Below are 14,030 nucleotides of genomic sequence, written 5' to 3'. Positions count from 1 at the left end.
TCCAGTGACACAGGACAGATGCACATTGCTTCATGAAAATTTATTTTGACATGTCAAAATAACAATACACTATTGATAAAAACGAACAATTATCCAACCAATTATGGTTAATAAACATCTTGGCTAATTGTTATCATGCCTTTACAGCATATGCATCAGTAAATCCTGTAAAGGCAACAATCTTAGTTTGGGAAGGAACATTCCTCAAGCAGACAGGCACATACTGAATTCCTATAATGATTTAAGTTATCTACATTAAAGACTTAAGATTGACTATATTTCGTCAATACAAAACATCAAACTAAATAAAAAAATAATTAATTAAAAAGCAATTCTTCATCAACATTTGTATATGTTAAATCTATGGATCAATCTTACAGAGGAATTTGGACATTGAAGCATCATTTAACATGGGGAAAGAAAACACCTGAAATTTGATCTTGGCTAAGGTGTGAATCCATTAAATTTCCTCACTTTTAGACATATCTTCTGTTTACACCATGTCATAATAAAGATGTATATGCTTATTTTCTCATTAAATACACAATGGACTCTTTGCACATAGCGCCATGACACTAAACCAACCGAACCACAACAGCCGCGTAGTCATGATATAGAGTAAACAGTTGAGTATGATCCTTACAAAACATTGATTTCTTTTTCTGAATTCCGAAAGGAACAAAACAATACCATGGAAAAAGCCCCATCACAGCAAGCGGAGCTACATTTACACTGTGGTGAATTTTCATGCTGCTTTATGGATATGAAGCAGATAGTCTGGACACTCCTCATGTCTTTCAGGTTTTATATACAGGAACACAAAATACATTTTTAAAAAACCAAAATATTTAGAGAAACAATGGTAGACATTTTCTGCTGAAATATCTAGAAATGTGTTTGCTCACAATTCAATACACAGACATATTCTATCACGAACCGTGATTGTTTATTAGCATATTGACAACCGAAGTCTAGCACAACCACAATGTTCCCAAAAAATTTTGACTTCTACCTTAATATCTGTGGATGGAAGAAGAGGAATACATCTAAAAATCACTTGCCTAAATCACTGATGAGGTGTTCCAAAGACGATGTACTGTACGTCTGTGGTGGTGAGTTTGGAAAAGTCCCTTTATACCAGCTTGTAGAATAATGGCATTTTTTTAAACCCGCCAAAAAGTACACATTTCATTTCTGCAATGTGAGTCATTATATGCAAAGAGCCCATCAACAACATAACATCTCATGACCCGTTATTTATGAAGTGGTTCTCAAAGTCTAGTCTGCATCTTCTCCAAGACCTTTTAATTCTACATTGAGCTCGGCATTCTATGCACACAATCAAAAATGTGGTAATGCTCATTTTCGTTGTGATGATGCATGCTGGTGTGCATTGTAGACTCACTGGCCAAATAATTTTGATGTCCCCAAAACAGCGAGCCACAACAGAAGATGTGCCAACCTCAAAGCCCCAGAAATTACACACAGAATTTAGGAAGTAAAAGAGCAATAGTTTCTGAGGTGAAGTTGTTGTAGTTTGCTTCAGGTCTAAGATGCACATCAAATGTCTGAATTTGATGTGCATGTATGAGGAACGTAATAATTCTTTCTTTCTTGTAAAAGAATGACAAGAAGACCAGTAGCCTTAAGAAAATAACAAAAAGAGATGTTGGTGTTGGGATTGTTATGTAATATTACTCGTTGCATTCTGTTCTTGTTGGGAAAAACTTAACTGGCACACAAAAGAGCGCCATCAGGCTACAACAGAGAGGATGGGAGTTGAGGACATCTTACATAATTAGATAACTTTCAAGTTTCACAAACATACATCTGATGTGGATGTTTTTTTATAGCACAGCAATCTGTAATTCCTAATTACGTAATTTAAAACTATTTTAAATCAATTTATTGAAAAAACACATTTATAAGACAGTTATAAACCTCTCTGCCTGATTGTCTTCGAGACGGACTTTATCTTAAGGACACAAGTGAATCTAAATGAGGTGAGAGCAAACTTTGAAATTATGCACTGGTCCATTTCTTATTCACAAGCAAAAATGCTCGTTATCATTATTTGATGTTCATCTCACAGCTTGGACCTCAGTGGCTCCAGATACTTATGATAGGACTCGTGGACCTGCAGAAGGGAGAATGCAATCGTTAATTGAAATGATGAGCAACTGTGGGTTTCAATTACTTGTCACCATTCTAATCCCTTCCAGTGATATTTCCTGACCTCTGTAGAGTTCAGCGGCGAGCGCCGGGCCCATTCAAACAGGTGGTCGTAGACATTCCCGTCATATCGCCCCAAGACGGAATTTAACATCCTGTCATGGAAATCAAAGGCATCGACCAGCGCCACAGCATTTGGCCTCAGCTCAGAAAGCAGCTCTTTGATACGAGTAGTAATCTCCACCAGCTGGGACCCCTTCAACAGTCCAGCCTGAGATAAAACAGACGGAAATGTGCAGTCGGATTAGTCAATTACAGTTCCCAATTTGCAGACAGTGAGAAAATCTGAACAGTTAACAAGTGACAAGACAGAAGAACGGTGCGAACCGTGCATATGGATCAAAACCACCCAATGCAGTTTTGTTTTACAGTGTCGCATTGAGATATGAGCAACTTGACTTAGAGTTTTTTGAGACTCAAGCCATCGTGGAACCCACTTTTGGCTTTGACTTGCAAGCGCAGACGTGCCATTTGGCGGCAGTGACTCAACTCACTTCAACAAGCAGCAGTTTGGCAGATACATTTAGCAAACAATTCCTCAAAAATAGACTTCAAGCTGTTTATTGCCACTCCCAGTTAAATTTAATGTCAAATTGAACATAAAACACAAGGAATGACATCTTGTGTGTTTAAAAACAACCACATAGCTTAGCTTTTCAGTCCGCAATCATAACTTATTCAGTACCAGCCAATTCTGGACCAGGTCTGAAAAGACGTTTAAAAACGTCTTTGGGAGTGAATGAGTTAATGCAAATGATAGATAGTGTCTCTGTTGGAATACTTTAACCCTTAAACAATGGACTGAACACAATCGATACAGTAACATATGTAGACAGAAAATAACAGTACTGCGTCTCATAAGATAAGATAAGATAAGATATCCTTTAGGGCGGCCCGGTAGTCCAGTGGTTAGCACGTGGGCTTCACGGGCCTGCGTGGGTTTTCTCCGGGTGCTCCGGTTTCCTCCCACATTCCAAAAATATGCATGGCAGGCTGATTGAACACTCTAAATTGTCCCTAGGTGTGAGTGTGAGTGCGAATGGTCGTTTGTCTATGTGTGCCCTGCGATTGGCTGGCAACCGATTCAGGGTGTCCCCCGCCTACTGCCCGGAGACGGCTGGGATGGGCTCCAGCACCCCCCGCGACCCTAGTGAGGATCAAGCGGTACGGAAGATGAATGAATGAAAAAAGATATCCTTTATTTGTCCCACAATGGGGGAAATTTACAATATCATATTCTATATGCTCTCCACAAAACAACTAATATTTGAGCCGTACTGATTGGAGCTTAACGGCATTTGCTCTGTGGTTCATTGTTATGTTGGCATATTTCAGGAGGACAGTACATAAAAATATGGCTTCACATTTATTATCTACAACATACTCCAGTTTTTGTGTTGCGGGTATCATTCATGCATGTTATATTTGTTATGTGGGGTGTCTGTTGGATGTTTAAGCATTAGACCAGATGCAGCTTGGAGATGTACTTAAAAATGCACAGTGGGTTTGCATTTGTTGTAACCACATTTCATGAAGGAACCCCCCCACCCCCACCCCACCACGTCCCACGGCCTATCCTCATTAAAACCCATATTACAATATATTTATGTTGCTTGGTGGAATCACTGGAACAAATGAATGGCATTTCCGTTCATTTCAATGGGAAAAGATTTGGGATGAGTGTTTTGTGTTACGAGCATGGTCACAGAACAAATTAAAGTTGTATCTCAAGGCACAACTGTATGCATAGCTTTGCACCTGAAGGAAGTCTCCAGAGTTGTTTGAGATGCCATGAAGGGCGTAGAGACGAGCAAGCATCAAAAGCACCAAGTGTATGGAGGCAGCATCAATCCCTGCCAACTTGTCAGCAAAGAGCTTCACTACCACATAGTGACAGTGGGCCTGGAGGAGGTCAAATAGAAGACAACATGGACTTAGATGTCAGACAGTCAGGGGAATAAACCAATACAGTAGTCAACATGCAAGAACGTTTTGCTGCATTCAGTGTAGCTTATCCATAAACAGAATTAATTCATTAGTTTGTTAACATTGCATGGAAATACAAAACGTACTGCTGAAATTCATATTAACTAAACAATGTTGGTCACACATGAAATGGTCCTACATCAGAGGCCCGGACCAGGTCGATGGCACTATTATTCCAGGCATCCTCTTGGTTCTTGTTGTGTTGCAGCTCCTTCTGGATGCTCTTGGCTGCCAGCTCTACCAAACTAAACACACAGAAGGATCATTTGCATATATCAGAGACGAATCAGCTGCTGGCTTGTGATAATCCATCGCTCTTGTCTCGTACGTGGCGGCCCGTAGCTTGTAGACCTCCACCAGACTGGACAGGTCATTGATATCGAGACCAGTTGCTCTTGCGGTGACGAGCTGTGGCTGGATTCTCTGATGCTCCGTTTCATTAAGGTATGACACAATGCCATGCAGCTGCTCACCAGCTTGAACCTGCCTGTAGCTTTTCATCAAGTATCTGCATGCACGCACAAAGTGTAGATCATCACGGATTTGTTGAAAAGGTCAGCAGATTGTTTAAGAGTCCCATTAGAACAAATGGAAGCAACTGTAATAGTCTCAAATAAAATGCTATTGTTCACAAACTGACATGAAAGAGTTCACTGTTGAGCTTTTTTCAACTACTTGTACTACTAATTCAAACAACAGTCCTGACAAAAGTTACATGAAGTCTCTCAAATGACTTAAATTTTGCAAACTAACACGTCCGCCTGTGCATTTGTGACACACCTCGCAGTCTGCAGCATCATGACTGTGTTTTCGCCTTCATACGTGCAAGTTGGGGTGAACTCAACATATATGTCTGGCAAGGCACTGCTGCGGGAGTAGCCATGACCGCCGCATGACATGCGGCACACCTCAATGGCAGAGTTGGCTGCCCACGTGGTGAAAGCCTTCAAACCCGCAGACAGCGCGTGGAGCTACACATTGGAGAAAGGTGAAAAGAAAAACACAAAGGGTGGAAATCAGCTCATTGGAGAAACAAAAAAACAAAACTATATGCATCGGGAGACATTGTGAATGTCCAGACATCAATTAAACATCATTCTCAAGAATTTCTTGATATTTTGCTGCATCAGGTGTACACATAGACTGTTACTGTATCTGCGATCAGCACCTCTGGCAGCTCACTAAAGTCCCCCTGGTGGATGTCTCCACTGATGCGGTGATATGTTTCGTTCATGTACTGGCCAACAAAAGTGAAGGCATAAGCCATAGCAAGCACAGGGAACAGTTTGTATTGCTGCGTCTGGTAGTCGAGGATTTGAGGTTCTGGCGCTCTGCAGGACAGGAAAAAATGTCAGTCTGCTTTGTTTTAAAGAACAAGGACATGTAAAAGACGATACAGGGCTGTGTTTGCGCATGATTCAAATTGTTTGCTTAAGTGACTCCAATGAAGCCAGGGTTGACTGACCCACGCCGGATTTCAGACTGGTGGCGGACCACACTGTAGCGGATGGCGATGGTGCTGGACTTTGCGAGGGCTCGAGCGGACTCGCCTACAATCATGGAACGGATGAAAACCATGGTGCCGTAAGTCAGCTTAGCACTGGGTGGCTTGATGTAGGTGCCGTCTGGGTCCACCTAGTGGACAGACAAGGACTGTTCAGCATTTCCATTGATGATGCTGTTCCATTTGAGATAAATAAAAGCCTCCCCTCAAATAAAATCCTCCTATTATGCTTCTTCAAGGTGGGGGAAAATAAAACCCCGGTGGTTGTACAATAATTGTCTCATGAGATCTGATATCGACGTGTCTGCTGAATGCCATTTCCAAATTAATTAAGACTGGTTGTCGTCTTAACTCAAATCTTTAACCATTTGTACAAAGATATTAACTTCATAATACATGCACTGGTTTGCCATTTTTCAAATAAATGTATAGAGATAGAGAATATAAAGACACAATATATACCGTACATCAATTAAATCCTGTTAAATTTCAATTAAATTCAATTAAACTTGTGGAAAAAAAGATAAATTTGTAAATATCCTATATTTTACACGTGAAATCAGATTTGCGCAAATAGTCCTCTCCAATAAAAATTGGATACTCTCTAGTGTTATGCGAAGAAACCATTCTGCCACGATTTGAAATATGCCAGCTAAAAGTTTTGTAGATAGGCTGCAGCATCCCCGCGACCCTTGTGAGGATAAGCGGATCGGAAAATGGATGGATGGGGAAATAATAAACAGAGCTTTAGAAAATCAATGCATTTCTGTTGGCACATTGTAATTAATGGATACGATTCATTGAAGCAGAGAGATGCTTCAACAAGAAATTACTTGCGACTGTGCAATTTGTGTTGATCATCTGACCTTAGCGTATTTCATGAGCATGTTCTCTCGTGGTATCCGCACATGGTCAAGTTTCAAAAAGCCGTTGTCGACTTCATTAAAACCGAATTTGGGTCCAATATCCCCAACAACAATACCTATGAGAAAAGAGTTTGATTCTGTGCAATAAGAAAGATGAACATATATGACCATTTACATAGTACAAACATTAAAATACTTACCTGGTAGTGGTTTGTGTGTGTTCATGTCACGGATAGGTACAATGAAAGCATGCAGACCGTGGCAGCTTCCCCGAGTATAGAGCTGGGCAAGTACAATTGCATGGTTTGAGGTCTTCCCAACTAGAATAATAGAAGAGCAGAGATTGTATGAAGTCTGTTATGCGTTTCATCTCAGGCTTTAAACAATACCGTTTCAAAATACATTGGGGGGGGGGGTAGTCTATGAAGGTGTGTACTTGTACTTACGACCTCCAGGCCACCATTTGATTGAGCTGACAGTGGGACTGTTTAGAATAAACTCCTGTGTATTTGGGTCATATGTGGCAGTGGTCTCAAGTCCTCTGAGATGTGTGCCTACAGGAAAGGCATAAAGCAAATGCCATCAGAAACACACAGTTACATAAAACACAATTAACATATGAAATGAAATCAAAAAAGGTCAACTTAGCAGAATAAACTAACAACACCCAGCATAATAAGAAAATGCAGAAAGCATCTTGTTCGAAAACAAGCCCATGAAAGTTGCCATAAAGTCACTTGCCAATTCATTCGGTACAGTAAATATATGCAATGAGAGCACTGGAATATGCCCTCCCTTTGAGAACTACTGAAAATGTCCCATTGCAACAGAGGAATAAAGCAGTGCACCTTGTAAATGTTTGACAGATCCAAATACATGTTAACAACTCTAGCTTATGCTAAATCCTTTGTAAAGCATATATTAACGTGCATAACCTAATAATTTTCCTGTCTGAACAACCCACCCAATCTAGAATATGTTGGAGAATGACCTCAAGTAAATGTTGATGGGTTTGAGTGTTAGAAAGCCTTCCGAGAGAAACCCCATCTGAAGTCACGGTAAATGAGCCTTCATATGTAGGGGGGATAAACAGTATTTGGCAAGCCACACGAAGCCTCGCATCATAATGCAAAGCATGATGGCAGCTGGGTTGGGGATGGTGGAAGAGCACGTGGGAGTTAGCTCACTCAAGAAATCTGTATTGGCTGGTGACAAATAGTAATGCAAGTTGTTTTTTTTTTTTGGTTTAGTCACTGGTGGGCATGAGACAAGGTGTTTGTTTACCCTTTGGAATCCATGAGGTGGGCGGGAAGGGAGGGGTCGCAGGTGGGTCATCGTTTTATGTTTAGCTGAAAACGGGGGGGGGGGGGGGGGGGGGGTTGAGTTTGTGACAGCTCATTTCCTACCTCAGGCTCATTCTTACTATTATTCTATTTGTGCTTGCAAATTGAGGGCTACACACCTGTTTTAAAATTCAAGCAACAAGTTTCTCCTTGTGAGATTGTAGCTGTCACCTGTAGTGTGAACTGAATAGGGTGGCAAAAATGGAGAAACGCACGTAATTTGAGGGTAATAGCTCGCAGCGTGATATTATTTAATAAAAGTAAACACCAATGTATTAGTTCATTTTGGAAATGTTGAACATAGTTAACAATTTTGAATTAGGAATTATAAACTGAACTACTTGATTTTAAAATTTGTGAATGGAACTTTGAATGTGCATACATCAAACATAAACGCCACCATTAGCAACCCAGACATTTGGAAATCATAACGGCCATCATAAAAGCAGTCTACATTTTGTACACCTTAACACAGCTTGCCTCAAACCAGAAGCTGGACTTTGGGCCATACTATTAAGTATTTTACCGTGGCCCATCTCAGTCTGAGCGTAGGTGCCGATGATCTCTAGGTTCCAGGCGGGCATGAAGAAGCGGTCCATTTGTTCTGGAGTGGCCTGGTTGAGCAGTGTGGGCAGGAACATTCCGAGATGCAGATCGAAAGGCTCGGGCCTGCCCGGGTGCACGCAGCTAAACCACAGAAGGCAGAGGCCAGTAGAATAGGAAACCAGGTGGTAATTTTTTGAGGCAAAGACAAGGAGTGGACAACACAAGCATTTTTGAAATTATGGAGAGTGGAAGCCAAATGAAGGACAAATGCATGGAGGAATTAAAATTAACATGGATAAGCAATATAGAAAGTAAAAACCACTTTCTATACTGCTTATCCATGAAGAAAGAAGAGCGGCCAAATAATTTATTCAGTTTGTGATCTTGACGTGCAGATTAAAAAAAAAACAAAAGAAATATTACAATCATTTTTGCATATTTTTTGTTGAGGCGCCAGTTGTCACAGAGAAGAGGAATAAGCAATGCTGAAAGGGTGTAAAGTGTCACACTTCTCCCATCCGGTTGTGCTGAATGCAAATCCAAATAGGTACCGGTATTTAATTTTCCATGTCCTGTGGCATGCTGATGTCACTTATCTAGTAATGTGATTCCTAGATGCAGTGTGTCACTTTGTGATAACGCCCAGGGTTTCAGCAGTAACCTATTTTACTGGAAAAGTCAAAGGTAGAAAAAACCTTCCGTTACAGTGCTGATGGGCAAATTCTGCATGATGCATGATGATTCCAAATCTAACAAAGGCTCTAAAACATCAATTAGTTCAATGTCTCTGTAGTCACTCTGTGAAACACCATTGAAAAATGGACATTCACTGGGTAACAACAAACAATAACTTGACCTACTTTCATCTGAGCAGGTTTCTCAGCCGTTCAGAATGAAAAGGGATTAAAAAAAAAGAAAAGGGATAAGGAGTTGAAAGCAACAACTCAAACTCGTTACGAGCTGTTAACATCCATGTTCTTATATACTGTACTGTACTTGGTGTCCCTAAACGCCCGGCCCAGGCCCAGTGCAGGTCTGGATATAATTTGGTTCCAGACCAGAGAGAAAGGAGAACAAGAATGTATTTATAATTCCTGCAGTACTTTTGACAACTATTTACATATGTATTTATTGGGGTGGCGGGGGGGCCTGTGTGTCTTTCAGCCACTTGACTTGTCTTGCTCCAGTTACCCCACAAAGACAAAGCTAAAATAAACAAATAGAAACCTTGCTCAAGAGTTTCTTTGTACTGTACTTTGCAAATTGACATTGGACAAAATTCAACAGTAAATTCGCAGGCTTAGAATTAGGGATGAATTTAGGTTTAATTTGCAGTATTTGCCCAGTTCTCAGGCAAAAGCCTTCAAATGTCAGCCAACCAATACCAGTACATTCACATAACGGTATTGAATGGGGAATTAAATTAATGCAAGCGGCACACTAAACAAAACAACCAATGGTCCTGTACGGGCTAAATTACAGTAATTATTAACCTCAATCTTAAATTCCAGACATTCACTTTTTAAACACATTTGCCCGATGAAATGGCAAAATGGGTTTTGTGTCACTTTTGAAATGACTGACAACTTGTGTTTTCACCATTTCCTTCAACATGACGCTTACCGAGTCAAGAAATAGGTACTCTTAAAACGTATGTGCGGAAGAGACGGTTTATTCTGGAAGGTAGCTAATCACAAAAATACATGACTCATAGCCACCGGTACTTAAACCTACAAATGAAATTACTATTATCGGTATTAGAAAAAAATATTCAATTTGCATTTGAATATTGATCTGTCAAACACATACTGTGCAAGTAAACATTGTCATGTCCACGCTTCAAATGGGCTTGTTTTCACTGGCCAAAAATGCAAAGGTAAATATAACTATTTGCAATTATCTCCCAAAAAGAATATAAAAGGTGCACTCAAGAACTGACCGTGACCTAGCTCAGTTTGAGCATACGTGCCCAGGACCTGGTAGGACTCTGCTAGAGGTAACCATTTCTTGGACTGCTCAGGGTCACATTGGCCATAGAGGGTTGGGATGAACATGGCAAAGTGTAGCCCCATTGCCTCCTGAAAGTTGCCTCGAAACATTCTGATTGAATGGAAGGTACACAATTATTAACTGATTTGAAGGAACTAATGTGAAGGTAAGTAGGTTGGTAGATAATGTATGAACCCTGAATTAAATTCTGGAAATGACAGGATTTTTACATTACTTGTAATATTACCTTCTATCAAAAACATATTTGAGCAGTACAAGGACTACATTGAACAAGAGGCAATAACGTGCGACTGTATTTTTTTGCTGAAGAAGGACATTTCAGGTTGGCCGCATGGTATAAAAATAGATTCTGGACAACTTGACGGGGGCTTGACTGGCATAGTAAGAAAGGCCCAGCCGTTTTGTGTTCTCGACAGGTTCAATGTCCCACACTTTCAAAACAAATGGTCTAAACAGTGTGGTCTTCACTCAAACTGAATTCTTAGAGTTAGGGCTATGCATAGCAACTATGGTTTAAAAAGTGTAATGAAAGATATATAATTCATAGATTCGGTTTTAGAAAAGTAAATATACAAGCAAATACTTCACATTGTTGTTTCCTATCTTAAGTTGTATTCTATGCACCTGCAAGCTGGAAAACACATGCACCCTTTGACATAGTTTTAATCTCTTAATGTACTTTGCTCCAACTTTATTTGACCATACAAAACTACAATGCCCGGGGGAGGGGGGGCATTTACATAAGGCTCTTTAGGGCCGTTCACGCGGCACACATTTGCGCCGGTGCTGCACCGAGATAGTTTGTTGCGGGATATTCTGCACCGCAGCAAATTGTGTGGAGTGTTCACACGTACAAAGCCGCTGAGCGGGGCAGCCCCGGTACAGTCTCGGGGCTGCCCCACTTGCGTTCACACGGCAGTTTCTGCACCGGAGAAAAACGACAGAAAACAAACGAGCTGTCGTGTTGGTTCTTTTTAAAACGTACTGTATATACACAACTCAAGCGACGACTGGACCGGCACATCCTTCTCTTTCTCGGTTTCCGTGCCTTCTGCTCGAGAGTGACCAAGAAAACGTAAATGAACGATGACTTCAATGACACTCAGAAAAGCAAACACTATTGCGCCAAACAGAAAATCAAGAGAGGAAATCACAAAATAAATTCTATGGGGGCGGGGGGTTGTGAACAAACGACAAAGGAACAAACAACTCCGAGACAGTCCAGTCTCCTACAAAAGGAAAGATGTTACTAGCCAAGTCTTGTGTCGTTATGAATCAACACATTACGGAAGTCCGACAGAGCACGAAAGCAATGCATTCTCGCCATACGTACTCTTCACAAGCATTTGCTCTGGAGCTAATTTAACCCAGTTGCATTCACACGTGCACATTTACACCGGTGCTGCATCGCAAACGAGCATTCCGGGGCTACCCCGGAGCTAATTTGCACGTGTGAACGCTCTACTGGGGCAGACCCGGTGCAGCACCGGACCAAATCTTGCCGTGTGAACAGCCCTTTTGACACTTTTCCGAAACAGCAACTAAACGTGGGGGTTTTGCCTAGCAATAGAAAGGAAGTGTTGTAAGTCACTCTGTGGGTGTGTGATCCGTTCAGACTTGTAATCACATACCTCTTATAGCAGTAGATCTCCTCTGGGTCCGCAATGCCATACTCCCTCAGCTTGAGGATCATTTGGGCACTCTTTCTAACAGCTTGGTCATAGCGCTCACTGCGGGACAGGAAGTTTGGGTCCTCGTACTTAAAGTCTGGGTCATTCAGGACCATTGACTCTGCAGTGGAAAGCGAAGGATATGAAGAAGCAAGAAAGAACCGTCACTATATTGAGTACATCGTTTGTGATTGTTTTTGCAGTAGGCTACACAGGCAATGTTGAATGTTTAGAGTTGTGTGGCAACAACGTTGCGTTGCAACATGTTAGGCAGCAGAGAGTTCTGGTGAAGACATGCAGTGTGATGCAAGGTCACATTTGGTGTCTTATTTTGGAGAGTGGAAGCAGGTGTGGATAAACATTTTTAAATGTGTTTTAATAAGTACAAATATGTTTTAAAGCATGTGGGAGGGATAAGGCTATTGTGTTTATTATGTGGTCTCCATATCACAGTTTTTCACTCATCATAGGTGGGTCTGAAACATCACCCTTCCACAATAAACACGTGGAGGTTTCTTACAGTTTACTGAGCAGTAATTGGTTCCTACTCTGGCTGTGTAGCAATCTATACCATACCAGTAACCTACAGAAAAACTAACTTACAAACTGCAACAGGACCTGTACTGCATGGTCAAATAGTCTAGTCCACTGGGTGAATGGAGAGGTGATACAATCCATTAACCCCCCCCCCCCGCTCCCCCCACCACATTAATCATTTATTGTTTAATATAATCTCAAGTGATGAACATGCCCAGTTGCTCTGCATACTGCACATAGGACAAGGACAAAGAAGCTTCACAGACTGAAGTAGGCTGGAATTCATTACTGATCAACCTAAATTAGTTGTCCAACTGGGCATGACTACAATGCAAGGTGGTGTCAGTCATTCTGGAGCTATCCAGCTCAGCTTTGTGAGACCTTTTCATTCAAATGTTCTACATAGCCTCTATGCACAAGTGATTTGAGCAAAAGAGTACTTGGACAAACTTGTCAAGAGCAGTTTGCTGACTAGTGATGTGATTCCCAACCATTGTGCCATGGCACATTATTGTGGTGTGGTGTAAGAGATCAGCTGTGCTTATGGTAATAATTGTACCTAATACGTAAAAAAAAACCATTTACTGCATCTATCCCAGTGGTGTGCAGTAACAAGCATAACGATTACATTCTCTTGCACAGGACGTCAAAAGGTGTATAATTAAGCCGTGCAACCACTTCACATGGCATTTGTTTAGTAGTAGACCATGATATTTTGTCTATTTTAAAATATGCTCGTTGGCTAAGGAAACACTGGACTAGTGTGTTGACAGTTTTAGCTCCAGCGCATACGCTATTTACACAAAGACAGAGAAACAGTGAGGCGCACAATGAATTTCTAAGAGAAAAATACATAAAGAGACCTAACGTTGAATCAACTGAACGCAACATCGACCCCGTTAATATTAAGCATAACAAGCTGCTAGCTAACGTCATAGCCGCTTAACTTGTGCCTCGTTAAACTTGGCATATTAAATGATTTAATATTCCTCGACGACAATTTTAGAAACTGTAGAATACAGGTTATAGATTGAAAGTAGGTTAGAGTTCAGTGTCCAAAATGACCTGTCAGAACACACTTGCGGCAAGTTACCAATTTCTCTTCTTCTCTTGGTCTTCTCGGGGCCTCCGTTCAAAATGTTGGTGAGTTTCTCGACGTCAAAGGTTGCCTTCTGCCTCTCATTCAGTATGTCAGGATTCATGTTGGACCTCAAAACGAATTAAACAGAGAAAATTTTCAATGACAGCGACGCGTGTTTGCGTAGTTTTGTCCTGAACGCAAGTGATTTGTTCACCGTTTGGAATGGTGGGTGACGTTGGGTCACGTGACACACAC

General features: G+C 41.1%; 1 protein-coding gene across 5 annotated transcripts; it reads right to left on the bottom strand.

Moving 5' to 3' along the window:
• Nucleotides 1-23: 23 nt before the first annotated feature.
• Nucleotides 24-14,022, bottom strand: acox1 (acyl-CoA oxidase 1, palmitoyl). 5 transcript variants are annotated; one of them, XM_052083524.1, is made up of 14 exons: nt 13,788-14,022; nt 12,119-12,278; nt 10,417-10,577; nt 7,035-7,142; nt 6,789-6,908; nt 6,589-6,704; nt 5,684-5,853; nt 5,387-5,549; nt 4,999-5,189; nt 4,547-4,726; nt 4,358-4,463; nt 3,991-4,134; nt 2,237-2,443; nt 24-2,137 (listed from the first exon to the last, which is right to left on the bottom strand). In XM_052083524.1, the coding sequence occupies exons 1-14, from the start codon at nt 13,894-13,896 to the stop codon at nt 2,087-2,089; spliced, it is 1,986 nt and encodes a 661-aa protein (XP_051939484.1). In that variant the 5' UTR covers nt 13,897-14,022; the 3' UTR covers nt 24-2,086. The 5 variants fall into 5 exon arrangements, with proteins under 5 accessions (XP_051939484.1, XP_051939483.1, XP_051939487.1 ...); XM_052083523.1 differs by lacking the exon at nt 10,417-10,577 and adding an exon at nt 8,458-8,618; XM_052083527.1 differs by lacking the exon at nt 10,417-10,577 and having other exon boundaries at nt 13,788-13,945.
• Between the last annotated feature and the right edge of the window lie 8 nt (nt 14,023-14,030).

This window comes from Hippocampus zosterae, chromosome 13, assembly GCF_025434085.1.
Source record: "Hippocampus zosterae strain Florida chromosome 13, ASM2543408v3, whole genome shotgun sequence".
In the NCBI taxonomy this organism is placed as follows: domain Eukaryota; kingdom Metazoa; phylum Chordata; class Actinopteri; order Syngnathiformes; family Syngnathidae; genus Hippocampus; species Hippocampus zosterae.
The sequence above is the reverse complement of the archived record's forward strand: the minus strand, read 5'-3'. Positions and strand labels throughout refer to the sequence as shown.